This window comes from Arvicola amphibius, chromosome 12, assembly GCF_903992535.2.
Source record: "Arvicola amphibius chromosome 12, mArvAmp1.2, whole genome shotgun sequence".
In the NCBI taxonomy this organism is placed as follows: Eukaryota; Metazoa; Chordata; class Mammalia; order Rodentia; family Cricetidae; genus Arvicola; species Arvicola amphibius.
Genome location: NC_052058.2, coordinates 44,564,573 through 44,584,871, shown reverse-complemented (window position 1 = coordinate 44,584,871; position 20,299 = coordinate 44,564,573). Strand labels below are relative to the sequence as shown.

The 20,299-nt window shown below is 35.4% G+C and overlaps 1 protein-coding gene across 1 annotated transcript in view; it reads left to right on the top strand.

The window, feature by feature from the left end:
- The window catches only part of Top2b (DNA topoisomerase II beta), a 63,205-nt gene that overhangs the window by 41,995 nt on the left and 911 nt on the right, over positions 1-20,299 (top strand). Inside the window, exons 23-35 of the mRNA XM_038349068.1 lie at positions 983-1,183; positions 1,826-2,021; positions 2,161-2,252; positions 5,195-5,350; positions 5,525-5,608; positions 8,551-8,745; positions 10,554-10,698; positions 10,919-11,080; positions 13,010-13,211; positions 14,067-14,146; positions 15,737-15,847; positions 18,960-19,085; positions 19,807-19,901. Of these exons, the coding sequence (XP_038204996.1) occupies positions 983-1,183; positions 1,826-2,021; positions 2,161-2,252; positions 5,195-5,350; positions 5,525-5,608; positions 8,551-8,745; positions 10,554-10,698; positions 10,919-11,080; positions 13,010-13,211; positions 14,067-14,146; positions 15,737-15,847; positions 18,960-19,085; positions 19,807-19,901 (1,845 nt within the window). The remainder of the gene's footprint in view (positions 1-982; positions 1,184-1,825; positions 2,022-2,160; positions 2,253-5,194; positions 5,351-5,524; positions 5,609-8,550; positions 8,746-10,553; positions 10,699-10,918; positions 11,081-13,009; positions 13,212-14,066; positions 14,147-15,736; positions 15,848-18,959; positions 19,086-19,806; positions 19,902-20,299) is intronic.

The window sequence follows — 20,299 nt, the reverse complement described above, 5'->3', positions numbered from 1 at the left end:
CCTTTGTGTTTGAATTTTGTGTTTTGAATTTTCAAGTTTTTAAGTATATATAAAAAATAGTATGTTTTACATTAGGTCAACAGTTCTCAACCTGTGGGTTGTGTGACCCCTTTGATGGTCAAACTATCCTTTCACTGAGTTTGCTTAAGACCATTGGAAAACACAGATATTTATGTTACAATTCATAACTGTAGCAAGATTACAGTTATAAAGTAGCAACAAAATAATTTTATGGTTGGGGCTATCACAATGTAAGGAACTATATTAAAGGGTTGCAGCATTAGAGAGGTTGAGAACCACTGACTTAGGTGGTGCTTGCTTTCTTTCATTCATTTTTAAAAAAGAGATTGTATGTTTGTGTTTGTTTTAAAACAAAAAACATGGAATGAGAAATATTGTGGGCCTGTATAAATATGCTCAGTAAATTCAGGTCAGTATCAGTTGCTTTAAATCTAAGTGGGTTGCATGCCACTCTGCTAGGTCTAGCAAATGTCACCCACTTATACCCATAGACTTTATGGGGCCTTTGGGATTTACGTGGACCAGAACCAGAACCAAGGCATGTGCTACCACTCCTGGCTTTTTTGAATTCAATATCTTAATTTTAAAAAATTATGTGTGTGTATATTTGTGCATCATGCACGTGGGTACTCATGGAAACCAGAGGAGGCCATTGGATCCCTTGAAGCTAGATTATAGATGGCTGTGAGCTGCTTAACATGGGTGCTAAGTACCAAAGTCAGGTCCTTTTGAAGAATGTTATGTGATAAGCCATCTTGACATCCCCTCAGATAGATTTTGAGTTTATCTTCTCTCCTCAGCACACACAGTCCTCACATGTCACCTGTGCAGTGATGAGCAGAAACAAGACGTCAGTATCCTCTGCCTCCATTGGAATTGAGAATTTTTAAAAGATTACATGATTAATGAGAACATGATAGTGTGTTGTAAAAATATTATTGTCTTTTTAAATGTTTTGTAGGTGTACAAGGAGCAGGTCCTGGAACCTATGCTTAATGGAACAGATAAAACACCAGCTCTAATTTCTGATTACAAAGAATATCATACTGATACAACTGTGAAATTTGTGGTAAAAATGACGGAAGAGAAACTTGCACAAGCAGAAGCTGCTGGACTGCATAAAGTTTTTAAACTTCAGACTACTCTGACTTGTAATTCCATGGTACTATATTAGTTAATCTTTCTTTTTTTTTTGAGGTTAGATATTTATTTAGTAGTTATGGAAGGGAAGGGAGAAGGGGGGAAGAACAGAGAGGGAGGGAGGGAAGGAGAAAAAGAGAGAGAGAGAGAGAGAGAGAGAGAGAGAGAGAGAGAGAGAGAGAGAGAGAGAGAGAGAGGGAGACCGAAGCTGCCTCTCTGAGAGGGAGCCAGAAAAGAGAGCTAGTTAATCTTTCCTAAACGGCCATACCTTGGATTCTCATAAGAGTGATAGCTGTAGGCCTGGATGCTTAGAATGCAGGGCTTGATTTTGTTCCTCTGGGTGCTGGGTACAAAGCTTAGGTCTTCCTCAAGTGCTCTTACCCACTGAACCATCACTCTAGCCCACTAAGAAACCTTTTAATAAATAGTTTAACTATCAAAATTATTATGATTTTAAACTCTGCCATAGTTTTGATAATTATTTTTATTAAATTCTTGCCATTAAAGGAATATTTCATAGAAATGTTCTTAATCTTGGTTTGTTTTAATGGGATTCACAAGTGGTTTATATTCATATTAGACTTAAGTACTATAGATATTATATAAGTTAAAATACCAGTAAAATTTATTGAATTTAAAGGAAAAATCTTTGTGTTTTACATAGGTACTCTTTGATCATATGGGATGTCTGAAGAAGTATGAAACTGTGCAAGACATTCTGAAGGAATTCTTTGATTTACGATTAAGTTATTATGGTTTACGGAAGGAATGGCTTGTAGGAATGTTGGGAGCAGAATCTACAAAGCTTAATAATCAAGCCCGTTTCATTTTAGAGAAGATACAAGGGAAAATTACTATTGGTAAGGCATAGCCTTTAAAGATTTAAACATTAGTTAAAATGGAAAAAAAGTCTTTATTAAGACATTTTTATCAGTAGAATATAAGCAAATACAAATTGATCTCTTTTCTTGATCCTAATTTTATTTTTCCCTCACATAGAGAATAGGTCAAAGAAAGATTTGATTCAAATGTTAGTCCAGAGAGGTTATGAATCTGACCCAGTGAGAGCGTGGAAAGAAGCACAAGAAAAGGTAATCACTTGCAGAAAAAGATGCTCAGAGAAGCTCTGAAAAGCAACTTCCAAAACAAACAAAATCCCCAACCCCAAAAGTTTGAATTTAGAAGTGATAAAGGTGCTGAGTTGGCTGTTTGGGGACAGAAAGCTTCTGCTTACCCGCAGAGCAGACAGTCTAGGGCTTTACAGTGATCCCACTACAAAACAGTGTCTCCACCAGGGCTGTAGAGCTGACTCCATGGTTGAGAAAGTAGCACAGTCTCCTTGATCTTTTCTTTAAGTCTGACATTAAGAGGTTAATTTGTCATGGTGGTTTCTATGAGGTACATGCGAACTATTTGAGAGCCAGACTGGTAGCCCACAAAATCATTCTTTTGTCCAGTCTGTGATGATACTGTAGCATCTGGTCACCACTTCTTAGTCTAGTTGTGGTTGGGTCTGGGAAAATGAGAAACAAATGTTCTTTGACACCATTGACACCGAGCATGTGCTCTGCCTGTGTTTAGATTTTTGGTCTGAAATTTAAACACTGTTTTTAAGTTGTTCATTTCAGATAATAAAGTAGCATTAATTCAATGAAATATTGAAACCTTAAGAGCCCCGCAAGAATTAGGGTCTTAATATTGTGATAATAAAAAGGCAATTTTAAAAGGCAGAACAACATTGTGATTAAAAACAGATATGTAGAAAAGTTAAAAACAATGCAATGATTAATATTTTTAGATACTAAAATAGATTTGAATATATAAGATGGAGATGTTAGCATTGTTTAAAATAGTTAAAACTGTGTGATATATTGTGAACTGGTATGTTAAATTTTCTTGTACTGTAGAGTTCTCAATCATAATTTTTTTGTATTTTTCATCAAACTATATTGAAATACTATTTTTGTGTACATTAAGCGCTTCTCAATTTTGAAGTAAATATGTTAAAGTGAGTAAATTAGAACAAATTATGTGGTATCAAGATAATAGACTTATATACCATTTGAATAAAGGTAGGACAGGACTAGATGGGCAGCTAGAGACATGATGAATGAAGCATATTCTTCCATCTTGTTACGATTTATGGGACTGCTGAACTCCAGTTATGCTTTATATCCAGTTTGAACTTTCTGTATCTGTGTGGCTTAAACTCTATCTTTAAAAAGTCACCCAATAATCTAGTGAATTCAGTGCTCACTCAGTTTTTAAGTATAAGGGTGGCTTGGTTTTGGGAAGCCCTTCTGGTGGAAGCAGAATTCATGGGTAACAGCCAGCTTGCATTATCACTATGAACACTTTTGCACCATTGTTGTTAAGTGTACACTTAACGGGAGGAAAGAGTTCAGGTACCAAAACAGAGAGGCTCTAGAGTGTTGGGGAAGAAAGAGAATCATAAAACAGCTATAGATTATTTCTTAAACTGTGAATTTTATCACTAAACATGGAAAAGTTCACTTTTTATCTATTTCTAGAAGTGCCCTTCTTGTTAATAGTGAAATACACACATCCTTTGTGTGCACATTAATAATGCTTCTGGTTTTATGAAACCACACCAAATGGACTTCTGAAGTAGGAAGATCTTTATTTTTTTTTCTCTTGGTTTTTTTTTGTTTTTTTTTTTTTTTTTTTTTTTTTTTTTTTTTTTTTTTTTTTTTTTTTTTATTTTCTTTGAGACAGGGTTTCTCTGTAGCTTTGGAACCTATCCTGGAACTCACTCTGTAGACCAGGCTGGCATCAAACTCACAGAGATCCGCCTGCCCCTGCTGAGATTAAAGGCATGCGCCACCACTGTCTGGTGAAGTAGGAGTTTTAAGAAGAGTTGTTTTGTGCTCTGATACTGCCTCAGTGGGCTGCTGCTAGCCCAGCAGCTCCATAGCTCCACAGAAGCAGTTTCTGGAGGATTTGTTTTTCTTCCCCCGAGACAGGGTTTCTCTGTGTAGCTTTGGAACCTGTCCTGGAACTTGCCTTGAGGAACTTTTTAAAACTGTAGAGTAGTCTATTATTCATTATCTAGGACTTACTGATCATCTATCAACTGTTCTTTAATTGAGTTAGTAGTTTTATTTGTGTCATGAAACATCTTGATTTGCACTTTTAATTTTTATCATTAATTTCCTAAGTGCGTTCAGACTTAACTTTGTAGGGATACATTATTTTATTTCAACATTTTTTAATTGTAGAGCTGTTTTGTTTTTAAACATTTAGCTTGTTAGGATATTCTTGTCATTTTTAATTACTTGAGTTTCTTAAATAACTTTAATTCAATTTTATTTAATGTCTTTGTTTTTAAGCCTTTGAAGGTTTAAAAACTGCTTTTTATTAAATTCATTATAACTTGAAACATAGTATTAGCATAAGAGGCTTCTTTAAATTTCAGTTAATATGAGTAAAATGTCAGAAAATTTCTCCACCATAAATCATCAACTTAGTCTTCAATTAACGTATTTTCTGAGTTTTCATTTGAATAATCCCTATGGCATAGGGCATTTTTATTAAAATTCATTTTTAGTGAGTAAATGTAGCCTATTATATTCACTTTTTACAACTATTAAAACATTTTTATAAGTGATTTATTAGCAATTTCATTTACTGACCAGTTCATTTACTGGTAATGTTCATTTACTGACCAGTATAAAAGTCTGACAAAACATTTTACTTAATAATTTTAAGATACAGTGTCTTTTCTTTTTAGGACTTAGGAAAACAACTAACTTCTCATCAAATTTCTGAGTAAATAGGGATAAAATATACTATTCCTTTTGAAGATTTTATTGTATATTTTAAGAAAATCTTAAACTTTTTTTAAACATAGGAAATAGGGTTTATAGGCAACCTTGATGGTAATCTTAAATAACTCCTACTGCCCTAAAGGTGTGACACTAACAGTGTACCATTTAAGCCTAATATTCAATGAAATTAAATGCTGACTTGATATTATAATAGACTTTAATATAAAGTTTGTTATTTTTTACAGGCAGCTGAAGAGGAAGACACTCAAAACCAACATGATGACAGTTCCTCTGACTCAGGAACTCCTTCAGGCCCTGACTTTAATTATATTTTAAATATGTCTCTGTGGTCTCTTACTAAAGAGAAAGTTGAAGAACTCATTAAGCAGAGAGATACAAAAGTATGAACTTTTGTGGGTTAAATAATTTGGAACTATTTCAGTATTATCCATATCTTTGATTTTATTTTTCCAAAACTAAGTATTTTGATTTATCCTTTGCAAAATTAAAAACTATTAAGTGTTAAACTGTACCACTTTCTTTTTTCCTTTCTTTCTTCCTTTATTTAATTGCAGGGGCGAGAAGTTAATGATCTCAAAAGGAAATCTCCTTCAGACCTTTGGAAAGAAGATTTAGCAGCATTTGTTGAAGAACTGGATGTATGTTGAATCTCAATTAAGTATATATTTCAGGCTGGAAATGGGGCGTGCATTGACCTAGCTCAATGGGAGTGCATTGGCCTAGAATATGCAAGGTTTAAGTCCAATCCCCAGTCCTGCTAAATGAATAAATAATTTTTAAAATGAATAAAATACATTTGGGAAAATAACATTTATAAGATAACGATGAAAATTCTTTTTAATTTTAATTATCTCAGAATTTTTCTTTATACTAGTATATTTATACTTAAGATCAAGCTGGCTTTACTTCTATGAAGTTATGAGGAAAAGCTGTTTCTAGCATGGGTGAATATGAGTGCAAAGGAGTTCAGTTTAGAGTAAATTAAATTCTATTGCTTTCTGTTGATTTAATTCTCTTACCTGATTTCTGACTGTGCTAATTGATTTGATTTGACATTTTCCTGAAAAGAGGTAAGGCCAACATATAGATATGATTGAATATGGGTATTTTAACTTCCTTTAGTTTATAAGAAATTTCAGTGTTTTTATGTTAGTGGAGTTCTAATTTAAAAAGTAAAAGAGAAAAGTTTTAAAATGTAAACCTTTCTAAAATTGTCCCTTAAAGTGCTAGAATTAAATTAAAAATAGCAGAGTGAACATCTGATTTTTGTTAGCAAAGGTAAAAATCCTGATGGACTTTTTTCTGTGATCTTTTAAGTACCATAGTATGCATTGACTTTATTCATTAATTAAATTTTTTTGTTTGTTTTTTGAAGACAGGGTTTCTCAGTAGCTATGGAGCCTGTCCTGGAACTCACTTTGTAGAACAGGCTGGCCTCGAACTCACAAAAATCTGCTTACCTCTGCCTCCTGAGTCCTGGGATTAACTGTCCGGGTAGATTTTTCTTTTTAAAATAGAGGCATATTTTCTTTCTGCTGATTTGTATGTTTAAAAAAAAGTAAAAACAAACTAATGTTGTGTTGAGCTCTGCTCAGTGGCATAGTACTCGGGCTAGCAAGAGTGAGACCCTAGCCCGGTTCCATCACCATCACCTCACAGACAAAAAAGTATCTTCATAAAAATGAACAAACATACACTGGAAAGAAAACTATCGTGTCTGATTACTATCATTGCAATTCTGATTCTGCCTTCAGTTTGATTGCTGACTGAAAGAGTGAAAGACGTCCATTTGGTGCTTACTTTCATAGTGTAGATTCTCCAGCTAAAATTTATCATTCAAAGCAGTTTCAGACCCCCCCAAGTGCTGCTGTTTTGTCTTTTATTATTTGATAATTAACAATATTTAAACAAATTAAATTTTAGATATGGGAACTTGGAAAGATGGCTCAGCAATTAAGAAAGGGTACTTGCTGCACTTGCAGAGGATCTCACTTCAGCTCTTTTGACTCATGTTAGACAGTTCTCAGATACCCTCCTGGCCACTGTAGGCTCTTATACACAGTGTGGTTCACACTCACAGACACATACACATAAGTAAGAATAGATCTTGAAATTTTAGAGAAAGTTTTATTTTTCTTTTTAGATTTATTTATTTTATTTTATGTGTCTTTGTGTTTTGTCTGCATGTGTATATATGTACCATATACCTGCCTGGTTCCCATGGAGTTCAGAAAAGGGTATCAGATCCCCTGGAATTGGAGTTATGGATGGTTATGAGCCACCTTATGAATGATGGGAATTGAACGTGGGTTCTCTGCAAGAGCAACACATGTTCTCAACCATTGAGCATCTCTCCAGCCCCAAGATACATTTTTTGAGAACTAAGAATATTTAGACTTAAATTTCATGACTGCATTCTTTAGTCTGTGATGCCATCAATTGAACATACCCTTGTGTGCTGACACTGCATTACATGTAATTCTCAAATGAAAGAAGTCATCCTTATAAGGATTCAGAGCCTTAAGAAGTGGAAGGACTTGCTTAGAGAGGAGTCCTGTTGGCGTGATTAAAAACAGTTATTCATCTCAGCCAGGCCTTTTTCATCATCTCTAAAATCGATGTGATGGGAGTTTATAAAGCCTGCCACATGGTAGTTTCCCTGCCAATTATCTGTTGCATAGTAAGACTATGCAACTAGTAAGTAGAAGTCTCAACATTGGGTTCCAATATGTTTGATTTCAAAACCTATCATTTCTATAAACTTTTATTTAAAGAAATCTATATAAATGTCATTCAAGAGATGTCACCCTCCTTTGCATCTTTCCAAACCTGTTAATTATTAGAAAGAATAGTTTTATAGAATTTAGAGTCTGTCACATTAATTGTGGTTATATATTCATTTATTTTGATAACAAACCTCATAAGTTCAATTTTATGGTTTTTTTTCTTACTTTCCTATTTAATTAGATCATTATTATGATTAAAGCAATGGAAAAGAATAGCTTCATACTATAAATTTGTTTTTTAGATTATTTTTACTTTACTATGGATCTGAGTGTTTTTCCTGTGTGTATGCCTGTGTACCATGTGTGTGCTTGGTGTCTGAAGAGGTCATGAAAGGGGATGGAATCTCCTCAAACTGGAGTTAAAGGTGGGTGTGAGCCACTGTGTGGGTGCTGAGAACTGAACCCAGGTCCTCTACAAGAGCAATAAATGCTCTTAATAGCTGAGCCATCTCTCCAGCCCAGCTTCATACTCTTTAACAGAACTGTCTGGGCTTAATATTTCTGATGGTGCCAGGTCAGCAGTGCTCCTGGGTTATAAAGGATTATTTAGGTCACTAGTTATTGTTACCATATTGTATTAAGTAAGGGTAAGAACCTATATATATGAATTGGGATTAAAACTCAGGTTTTCTGACTTAAAAGTTTTTCTTCTTTTCCCATTATTTCATTTCAGATTAGATTAGCTAAAAAGAAAACTTTCTTTCTTAATGGTGAATAATTTATTTCAGCTTCTTATGCAATAGTGATTGTTTTTTTTGTTTATGTACCCTCCCCCTCCCTTCCCCGTATTTCAGAAAGTGGAAGCACAAGAACGAGAAGATATTCTGGCAGGAATGTCTGGAAAAGCAATAAAAGGTAAAGTTGGCAAACCTAAGGTAAAGAAACTTCAGCTGGAGGAGACGATGCCCTCACCTTATGGGAGAAGAATTGTTCCTGAAATTACTGCTATGAAGGCAGATGCCAGCAGAAAATTGCTGAAGAAGAAAAAGGTATCATATATTCCTGTGTCAGCTTATTGGAGACTCTAAGCTTAATCATGCTTTATGATTTGTAATGTATTTTGATGTGATAGGAAATATTCTTTCTATGAGGGAAATTGAGTTGTGGAAGAAGAGTCTATTGGTCAAAGTTCATACATATATCTAGAGCCACTTATTTCATTCAGTTTTGTTCCCACCCATTCGTTCCCTCTGTTTGGCTTCAAATTTATGGGCTTAATATATCTTCTGCCTCAGTTTCCTGAGTAGATTGGGACTAAAGGGGCCTGGCCTAAATTCAGTTTTTAGAATGAGAAAGAAACACTCTACTGAATACCTTACTAAATTAAAGTCTTAACAAAAAATCACACAAAAACTATCAACTTTATAAGTTTTAGTTCTAGATCATGACTAATTAAGGGAGTATTAAGCAGAAAATAAGGTTTGTTCTTCAAAGTAACTTATCACCTTCTATAATCTTGTTTATTTTTTATTAAACACTTTTGAGCAAACCTTGCATTGTTGTCATTGAGAGTTACTATCAAGAACTTAAATAAATAAATATAAAATTTACCCTCCCTTAAGCAGGATTGGCCAGGACTAGCCAGGTATAAAGACTGGAATAAATGTTCAGATCCAAGAAAGCAGGATGTATGATGGTTTTGTAGAGGCCAAAGGTCTAGACCAGGTCATTTTGCGGCCTAAGGAATACATGTGCAGATACATCCAGTACATGACTGAGAATTCAGCATCTTTGTCATTAAGTAAATGAGCCTAAGTTGGAGTTTTAGGTCAGAGAATTAATTTTTTTTTTTACTTGTATGTGCAGAGCTAAGATTTGAAGTAATTTAAAATGTAGGAGGTTTTTAGCTCTAGAGCAGGCTGAGGACTGAGGAGGTGTACATAGCCTTCCTCTAGCCTGTGTCTTCACCACACTTGATTTTCACCTTATCTCAGTGACCTCTGTCCTTTTCTGTTGGTGTCTGTTGGGTTCATTTCTTATCAGTGTCACGTCAGTAACCTCATCCCTGTCTACCCTAAGTTTTGTCTACTTAAAACTCTTAATCTCTCTGTCTTGGCTGTAATGTCCCAGGCTCCTGTGCTCATATAGTCACCAGAGTGCACAATGCCCCTGAACTTAGCATGGCTGAAATGAGCTCATTACCTCCATTTGAAGTCCTGCTTGCTTTGTTTCTCATCTTGTTGCTTTCACCACTTTTCTACTTACTTGGGAAACTTAGTGATTCTTCCAGAAGTCAGTCAGAAAGACTCCTTTGGGATGCTTTCTCTGGTCCCTGTTAAGCAGAGTTGTTCACATTCCCTTGAGCCACTGCTGTTGTTCACTCTATTTTGACTTGTATTGCATTAGCCAGTGTACATACCTTCCAATTCCCCTGTCCTTACCAATAATTTTGGATTGGAGTCAGCCCTATAGTGCCTTACAAAATATGTCTGGTGCTTATTTTCTTTCAGTAATTTGAAAATATTTTTCTAGTCTGTAGGAACCTCAGGTATAGGCACTGATTCCGTGGTAACTTTTGGAGTACTTAGCTATTGGTTTCATAGTTCCTTTGACAACCAAGAGCCTACCTTTTTGCTTGTGATTTTCTTAAGTGGCTATTGTCTCACTGATTATATCAGAATGTTAGGGTTATAAGCAGTGTCATTTGAAACAGATAAGTGAAATAAAGGAAAACATACCACAAGTGAAACATGTTAAAACTTACCTGGTATGAAGAAATCATTTAAGTGAAACTTTATCTCTAAAATATGCATTGCTAGTTTACTCATGATTGGATCTTGCTTGTTTGAACACATAGGGTGATCCTGATACCGCAGCAGTGAAAACAGAATTTGATGAAGAATTTAGTGGAACACCAGTAGAAGGTACAGGAGAAGAGACACTGACCCCATCAGCTCCTGTAAATAAAGGTCCCAAACCCAAAAGGGAGAAAAAGGAGCCTGGTAAGGCACTGGAATGCTTTTGTGCATGTTTTGTGTAAGAAATAAAAGGACTATGGAGTTTTCCTATAGTTTGTTGATTTTAATTAATTGATTGGTTTTTAGTAGTTCAAGTAATACATTTAGTTTTCATATACATCTTTTATAATGAGCCTTTTATAGAAAAGCTTTGCTAGAACTTTGAATAAGTGTTTATATGCATATTACCATGTCTTGCTTTTAGGTACCAGGGTTAGAAAAACACCCACATCATCTGGTAAACCAAATGCAAAGAAAGTGAAGAAGCGAAACCCTTGGTCAGATGATGAGTCCAAGTCGGAGAGTGATATGGAAGAAACAGAACCTGTGGTTATTCCAAGAGATTCTTTGCTTAGGAGAGCAGCTGGTATTGTGACACACTTTGTATTTATTTTATTGTATATTATCATTGATCTGTAAATTGGGTTCAATAGTATTAATCAGGATCACTAAAGTATTAAATCACTCTGAAGAAAGACAAAGTGAATTATGATTTTTTTAAAGATCTGTTTTACATGTATAAATGTTTTACTTACATGTATGTCTGCAGTGCATGTGTATCTGGTGCCTGCTAAGATCAGAAGAGTGCTAGATTCTCTGGAACTGGAGTTATGGATGGTTGTGAGCTGCCATGTGGGTGCTGGGAACCAAACCTGGGTCTTCTTCAAGAACATCCAGTGTTCCTTAATCACTGAGAAATCTCTCCAGCTCCAAAGCATGTTCTCTTACTGAATTTATGATTAAAGCTTAGTTAATGTTCCTTCCCTCTATGACTTTAGGATATTTGCTTTAAAAAGCAAGCAAGCAAGCAAGCAAGCAAACAAGAAACAACCTCCCCCCTCCAACTCAAACCCCAAAATTGAAGTGTTGGCAGCTGTGATGGCTCTGTTGGAAGTACTCTGTATTTATATTCTACTATTTATATTTAAGAGTTCTCTTCTCTGTAACTGATTCTTTGTACTCAGTTCTTTTAAATATAATGCTAAGGTTGACTACAGCAGCTTGTCTTGCTATTGTATTGCTGTTAAGCACATGATTTGATCTTCCCTGAATATTCATTCAGATTGGAAGTACTCAGATAAAGCCTGATTAGTTTGTTATATTAATTTCTTTACATTTTCTTAAGTTTTAGTTGTTTGAAATGAGTGTTACAACTTTATGATTGTTTAACTCTGGCATATATGATTTTGATGCATGCCAGACCTTAAATTCTTTGATTCTCTTGTCAAGTGGATAAGTTACTTTTCTTAATGGGTATAGGTATAAATAAATGATATGGGTGAATAACAAACATGACTGGATTAAGTTATATAAAAATTAATACTTCAAAATTGTGTTTAGGTTTTTCCATATATGAAAAGTGAAATATGAAACTGAGTGTACAAATAGTTTAAAAATTCTCCTCTATAATGCATTCTAGAAATCAAAATAAAACTTATTGGCATTATGCCAGTATGCCCTTCTCTGTAGTTGTTTCCTATCTTATCCATGTGAAAATTTACCTTTTTTCCTTTATCTTTTTTTCTTTTTTTATTGGGGGGGGGGGAAATAACAGCATCTTGTGTAGCTAAGAGTAGCCTTAGAATTGCTATGTAGCTGAGGATGACCTCGATCTTCTCATCCTCCCAACTCTCCCTACCCAGTGCTAGAATTTAAACATGGACCTGCATGCCCAGTGTATGCATTACTGGGACTTGAATCCAGACCTTTTCATATACTAAGCAGTACTTGCCGAGTGAGCTGGTCCTTAGGGTTGCTATTTTACAGTGAAAGTAATCCTAGAGGAAAATGAACATTTTTACTTAGACAAACTAAAAATAAACATTTTCACTTAGACAAACTAAAAGAAAACTTAGCATTCATTTAAAATAATGTAGATTTTGTCATTTGTAATTAAGGAAATGGGAAATTTTATACTAATAATCCTTCGTACAGGGAACATATGACACAACGCCAGTTTTTCTGGGTTTTTGAATATTTAAGTATAATGAGCAACATCCTAAACAAGTAGTCTCATCAGTTTATGTTGTTCTAACAAACACAGAGTATTATCCTAGCCTCCTGGAAAGTATAAGGTAGATACCATTCTTTGAGGACAAAGTATAGACTTTTGTTCTCTAAATGTTCATCTTTTTCTTATGTACTTTAAAGATATTTTAAGTGGTAAATCTAGGATTTTGAGTTTCACATTCTCTTGTTGCCCTGGACACAGTGACTGGTCCACAGCTCCTAATTATGTGGACTATGAACGTGTGTCACTGTGTCCTGTTAACATTCCTTTCTTCCTTCCTCCTAGCTGAAAGACCTAAGTACACCTTTGATTTCTCGGAAGAAGAAGATGACGATGCTGATGATGACGATGACAATAATGACATAGAAGAACTGAAAGTTAAAGCATCTCCCGTAACTAATGATGGGGAAGATGAATTTGTTCCTTCAGATGGCTTAGATAAAGACGAGTATGCTTTTTCTCCAGGCAAATCAAAAGCTACTCCAGAGTAAGTAATGCAGCAGTGGTTATCCAGTAAGTTCTTGCCATGGGTGCCAAGAAGTACTTGATTCCAGCTAAAAGTTTCCTTATGAAATAATTAGTTAATACTGCAGCTCTTCCTTAGCTGTTGCTGTAAGCTAATGGAAAGATTGGCAGTCTTTTTTGTGAAGGGCTTTAGAATAAATGTTTTAAATGTCCCTGTCATATGGCTTTGTAACAGCTGTTTATTGCTGTTCTTGTAGTAAGAAAGTAGCCTCAGACAACATGTAAATAAATGGCTATAGTTTGTTACAGTAAAATATTGTTTACAAAAATATCCTCATGGAGCTCCTGTTTTACAAAGTGTTTCTAGATCTTTGGAATTAGGAAACTTGTTTTTCCAGTAGATTTGTCCTTGGTCAGTTTTATTGTTTTGATGAGTGCCGGCATTAACATGGAGAAGATTTATGGGCTAGGTTTTTTTTAAAGACATTATAACTCAATATAACCAGTCTTGACTAGTTTCTAAAGTAACTGCCCACCTGTGGTCTGCTGCCAGGAATGGTATGGCTACCTGCTATGATGGGGAGTCCACCTTTCTCTTTGAACCTTTGCTAATAATGCAGAACTAAGTTAATGTCACTTTGAATAACTTTAAACTGTTGCCTAGTTTCCATTCTTATTTTATGTTAAATCAATATTTTTTAATCTTATATCTGTATTCATATATTTACTTACATAAATTTGTGAGGAAAGGGGCAGGGTGCAGGTGTTGACCTGTCTTTAATATAGAAAGAACTAGTTTTGTTGGTTATAATCATGCAGTGTATATTATGTAGGATATTTTAATTACATACTCTTTGTGATATTTTCTTTCTAATAGAAAATCGTCACATGACAAAAAAAGTCAGGATTTTGGGAATCTCTTTTCATTTCCTTCATATTCTCAGAAGTCAGAGGATGGTATGTTTTTTTAGTCTTTTCATTAGTTAATTATTATATGATTGTTGTACTTGGTAGAGAAAAAAACTAGAAAAATCATTAGGCCAGGATTTAATTGCAGAGTTTTTCATGAGTGAAAGACTTTACTTTTGCCCAGTACAATAAAACTTACTCACTGACTGGTTAGAACCAGCGTTATGGAAGCATGTAGGCAGACATGCTAGGCAGGTTGTAGCCTGCTGGGTATCATGTCTATATATAAGATTAATAATGAAAAAAATATAAAAAAGTTTGGAAGATTGAAATTTGATGTATATGGTGATGTGAATCTATTTGCAGCTATAAAGGTACTGGATAGGTACAGATTTGTCTTACCAAATTCTTATAGCAGAGAGAATGAAGGAGAAAATATAACCAGGATATATCTTTTTAGTGTGTGTGTGTGTGTGTGTGTGTGTGTATTGTGTATAGTATTGCTAAGGTCACTTAATTGATTCACTGTCTTATGTGTGTATGGTGTGTGTGAGGGTGTGCACATGTGTGCATGTGGAGGCCCAACATTGGTGGCAGGTGTCATCTTCAGGGTTTTCCACTTTATATATTGAGGCAAGTCTCTTCTTGAGCTTGAAATTTGCCATTTCAGCTAGCATTGATGGTCAGTTTTTGGTGAAGGAGAAATTTCCTTTCTCTGCCTGTTGTGGTCTGGGGTCTCAGGCAGGACATATGCCCCCTTTGCTTTCCTGTGGATTTTGCTTGTAGAGCAAAGGCATTAATGGTTGAGCCACTTCCCAAGCACCTGTTTTGGGTCTTTAAATATATTCCTACAGACATACCTAGACTTGTTACATTTTCTTTAAGTATAGGTAAGCATTCATTGTTGACAGAGCTTATCAAAACAGTCATGTAAAAGTATTATGTCCAAGGGGCCATTGAAAGATCTCTTAATATGGTTTGAGGAAGGGAATAGTTAATTGCTAAGTTAAACTAATTTGTGGACAAAAGTAAGCTGAAGCTGGCATGGTGGCACATGCCTATAATCCTAGCATTTGGGAAGCTGAGGCAGGATTTTGAGTTTGGAGCCAATATGGGCTCCATTGCAAGACTCTGTCTCATCCCTCAAAAATGTAAACCGAAGATAAACTTGCCTTTAAAATTAGTCTTCAGCAATTTGTTGATAAAAATATGAGTACTTATTGCTCTTTTAGATATGGGCATTAGTACCAATTTCTAGAAAGATTAACAGTGTTTATGTAGACACTGAAATTATCACAGTGAAACCTTTTCTTCTGAAAACAAATCACTAGTATATACTTGTTTAAATATTTAACTTTTGATATTATTAATCTTCACTGCCATGTGAATTTGTATATTGTATTTTCAAATACATACATGTATATACACACATGCTGTATATTGTTTCACAACAGACTTAACATTTCATTTTTGAGATATAACATTGGTATATTTTCCATTGTCAGCTGTTTGTATATTGTAGTTTATATGATCACAATAGAAACATGATCAGTTTATTAGCTAAGGAAGTCATCAAAGACTCAGTTTACTCAGAAGTCTTTACAGAGTCTCTTAATAAAACAGCTTTGACATTTTTAGATTCAGCTAAATTTGACAGCAATGAAGAAGATACCACTTCTGTTTTTGCACCATCATTTGGTCTGAAGCAAACAGATAAAGTTCCAAGTAAAACAGTTGCTGCTAAAAAGGGTACGTATTTTATACTTGCTTGTGTTATTACAGAAGCTATGGAGAGGTGATTGATGTGAAAGCGAATTTAATATCATTTGATACTCTTTGAGTGACTACTTCACGATGAAACTTACAATTACAATATTAAGAGAATGCCTTTTGCTTTCTAATAATGTAAAGGGACTGCTAAAATATCTATTAGACCATATTTTTAAAATATAGTCATTGCCCCACGCACACTTTCTTTTCCCATATTCTGTGTATAAGGTAAAACATGCTAAGATTGCTGTTTAGCTGGGCAGTGGTGTTGCGTATCAATCTCAGCATTTGGGAGGCAGAAGCAGATCAACTGGAAAAAGGGAAGTGGGAGGGATGATTTGTCATTGTAAAATAATCCCATGATATTTAAATTGATACTTTGGGCATTCTCTAGGTCCTACCCCTTAGTAAAGAGCTCTTGGCAGTAGATAACCTCATGGGGAGGGGAAGCATTCTCTGAGGGTATTCTGACTAGTAGGATGGGCACTCATTGTACTTAGTGGGTTATAGAAAAATGGAATTGGAAGAGGGGCATGGTGAGGTGAATATGAGAGAAGGTAGAGAAGACTCATAGGGTGGATATTATGTTTCATTGTATGAACATGTGAAATTCTCAAAAATAGGTAATTATAACAAAAGATAGTTTTCCTATAACGCTCTTCATTACATTGGGTAGAGAATACATATTTTTATCTTGATTCTATAATCTATTAGTTCTGCTTCCTTCTACTCCTTACATGATACAGTTTTCTGAATTATAGTTTTTTCCCCACTACCATAGCCTTAGGTTGTTTGTGAAATGCTGAGTTGATTCATTAATGTTATATAATATGTAAATCATGTATCTTGGTCTCTTTATTAGTGCTTTGCATTGAAAATAATATCTACTTTAAAAATATACATCTAGTTGAGAGATACTAAACCAACAGACTCTTCCCTAAAAAAAAAAGAAGATATAGCATATGCCATAGAGACACATGTGTAGTATACTCCATAGAGACACGTGTGTTCCGAGTATAGCACAACAGCAGTTCTGACAATCTTGAAAGACCGCGTTCTGTCAGAATGCACAAGAACTGTGGGAAGACTGCTCAGAGAGGGGTGTCTAGCCAGCATTCTAGGTGGCTGCCCGTAATGGGCTCCTCTCGCTTTTCAGGACGCGCTGGCCTGCGTCTGTATTTCCTTATCTGATGACTTTGACTTTGCAGTTGTGCTGGACCATTATCTCCCCTACCTCTCCTAGTTCCCTTCCACCAGTGATTGAGGAAAGCTGGTGTAGAAGTAGCTCAGTGTCCTTGCAGGCAGATTCCGTGTCTAGGATTGTTGTATTGGCTATCCAAAGTTCCCCCAAAAGATTAATTAACCTCCAAGGGTAATGACTGGCTTGATAACTTACCCATGACCAGCTGCTCTTCGTTGTCTCAAGTTTATACTCTATCATCACCTCCTGGTGATTTACACTTGAACCCATACCCTGGGGTCAGTCAGGTTCTGCTTCTAGAGAACTCAAATTGATACAGACTATAATTTCATTTCAAAACATCATTTTTTGGGGGCTGGATAGTTGGCTGCAGTGGGGGTGGGACCCCAGTTTAGTTCTCAGCATCCAGATCAGGTGACCCACAACCACCTTTAATTCTAGTTCTTTGGGTCTGATGCCCTCTTCTGGTTATGTGTACTTATACATGTAAATTTTTTAAGCAATCAAAACATTTTTAAATCTTTTAAAACATCTTTTTTCTTTTAATTTTCATGTGAGCATTTTCTAAAATACTGTAGGACCTGTATCCTTTCTTGAAATCTGTCACCCTGCTTCCTTCATTAAGCTAACGAGTTGGTTTAACTAAAAGACCAGACTATCTTCTGCCTAACCTATTTACTTGTTTCTTTCCTAGCTGAACAGTCTTGAGTTAGTTGAACTAGAAAATTGCTTCAAAGACCTCAGCAAGATTTCCTTTCTCTACCTCCTTCCTGAAATACAATTTACAGACAGAATCTCAAGGGAAGGACGTACCATGTCATGTCCTACCCTCCATAGAACTATCTATGTTAACCATGTGTTACAGTATTACTATTCACATTATAGTCTGCAGTTCCAATAGTTTGCAGCCAAAGGCATCCTATAATATTTCAGTATCTGACCTAACTTGGAAGAGGATATGAAAGTGCCATTTAACTTCTGCAAGCTTGAGAACACTACCAGAGAAAGCCGTGGTTCCTATTGCCTTGTGATGAATCTGTATTCCTGCTAGCAGCTGCCTTTGGGTTCCTGAGGTAGATTTAGTCATGAGGATACAGAGGGAGTAAAAGCCATAGCCTTTGGCCACCACTACCATGTATAGCCCTCCTGCTGTTAGCCAGTGAGGGTCATTATGCTGACTCTCTCAGCTTGAGACTCAATTCTGTTTGTCCATCAAGTCAGCAACACTTTTCAGTTTTTAAAAGGACAGTCTGAAGTCCTTTTAAAAACAAAGGAAAACCTTTGTTTTTCAGGCTCATTTTTAATTACACAAGTTAGAAGTGATTATTAGTGTTTACATAGAACTACAGATAAAAAGTAAATACAAGGCTCAGTTTTAAAACAATATGGCAAAGTGAGGTCTTGCATCTACTGATTTAGGATTTTCATGTTTCCACATAAAAATGCCAAGTCTGGATTTCAGCTGTTGGAGGGAAATGAGTTGCTTTGTATTTGTTCTATTTGAGGACCTCATAAAAATGCTTTTCCCTACTAAATCATTTTTATAAGCTAGAACTTACTGTGCGTTTATATTTAGTGTGTCAAAGATACTTTTTTTGTCATGAATATATATTTTAAAGATACTGTTTAATTCCTTTTAATGCCCTGTGCTTAAAATGTCTCAATTGAATTACCTAAAAAATCAAATTATGCCTAATTGAGTAATACTTGTTTTGTCATTCATGGGGTATGTTTGCCTTTATACTGGCACCCAGCAGAGAGAAACCATTTCTTGGCTACTCAGTTTCTTGGCAGCAATTAAAAAAAAATTAACTGTTACAGAACTCACTTCAGCTTGGTTTGTTGATAAGTATATTACATTAACCAACTAAAAGGATGTTTGCTTAATAGGTAAACCACCTTCGGATACAGCCCCTAAGGCCAAGAGAGCACCTAAACAGAAGAAAGTTGTAGAAACTGTAAACTCTGACTCTGATTCTGAATTTGGCGTTCCAAAGAAGACTACAACACCAAAAGGTTAGGCCGTCTTTGTATAACCTTTAAACATGTGCTGTAAGGAAAGGATTTAGTGTCTTCAGCTTTATCGAGTTTAGTGACGGGGATCACATATCAATAAGTTGTATTATGCAGCAGTGCTGCATTAGAGTAAAGGACATAGAGCAGTTTAGAACATTACTCCTCAGTTGAAACATTGGCAAGATTAAGTAAATATACTGAAAATAAGTTTAAAAGGTGCTACAAGGAACTCCCTTGAGTTTCTCTCATCTCTCTCACTTCCTTTGTTTGGTATATTTGAGGCCAGGTCTTATTATATAGGCCAGAGAAATAGAATAGGAGGAAAGCGAAGAAAACTATCATAGAGCCTGTGGAGGTCAATATATGTTGTTTGAAACCTTGGTAAGTTTGTTAGCTGTGACAGGTAACTTAAACACTCTTGTAAGAAGTTTCATTCCTAGGTTCGAGTCATATTAGCAAAATGCTAGTCTTTTTTATTAGGGCTTAGTATTGAAACTTATTTCTAGGATTTCTCACTTGTTTTAAATATATTTTTGAAATACTCTTTAGTCATATGTACTCCAGAATTAAAATGGTGCTGTCAAACTATATGTATGTCACTTATAGCAAGAGGGTAGGATTGCAGGCCCCACTGTTGAGTATAGAAATAATTGTAAGACTTGGGCATCTATCTTACGTTGTGTTGACCTTTGGGAGGAAAACTCTTTATGTGTATTTTAAGGTAAAGGCCGAGGGGCAAAGAAAAGGAAAGCATCAGGCTCAGAAAATGAAGGCGATTATAACCCTGGGAGAAAACCATCTAAACCACCCAGCAAGGTAAGCAGGAGCACGTCAGCATGGCTCCGAGTCTGCCTGCGTGTTGTCACTCCCTGTTGGAATGCCTGGAGAGCTCTACATTCATCTCTCATCAGTGGGAGAGCACTATGAGTCAACTCACCTTAGAATCTATTAAACTATTACAGTCGTATGCTATTTGAATATTAGAATAATCTTATAAACTTGGACTGATTTGGTTTTTAAAAATGGAGTTTGACTGTGCCTAATGTTCCTAATTAATCTGACCTTTAGAGCCTTCTCTTTTGAGTGAATAAGTTGCCTTAGGTGCATCCCTCACTACTTATTTTCTCTTCCTATTAAAAATATACATATGGATGTTATAGATTTATAAATTTTTCTTTCCCATCAATTCCATTCTCAATCTTTTGCCTATTCTG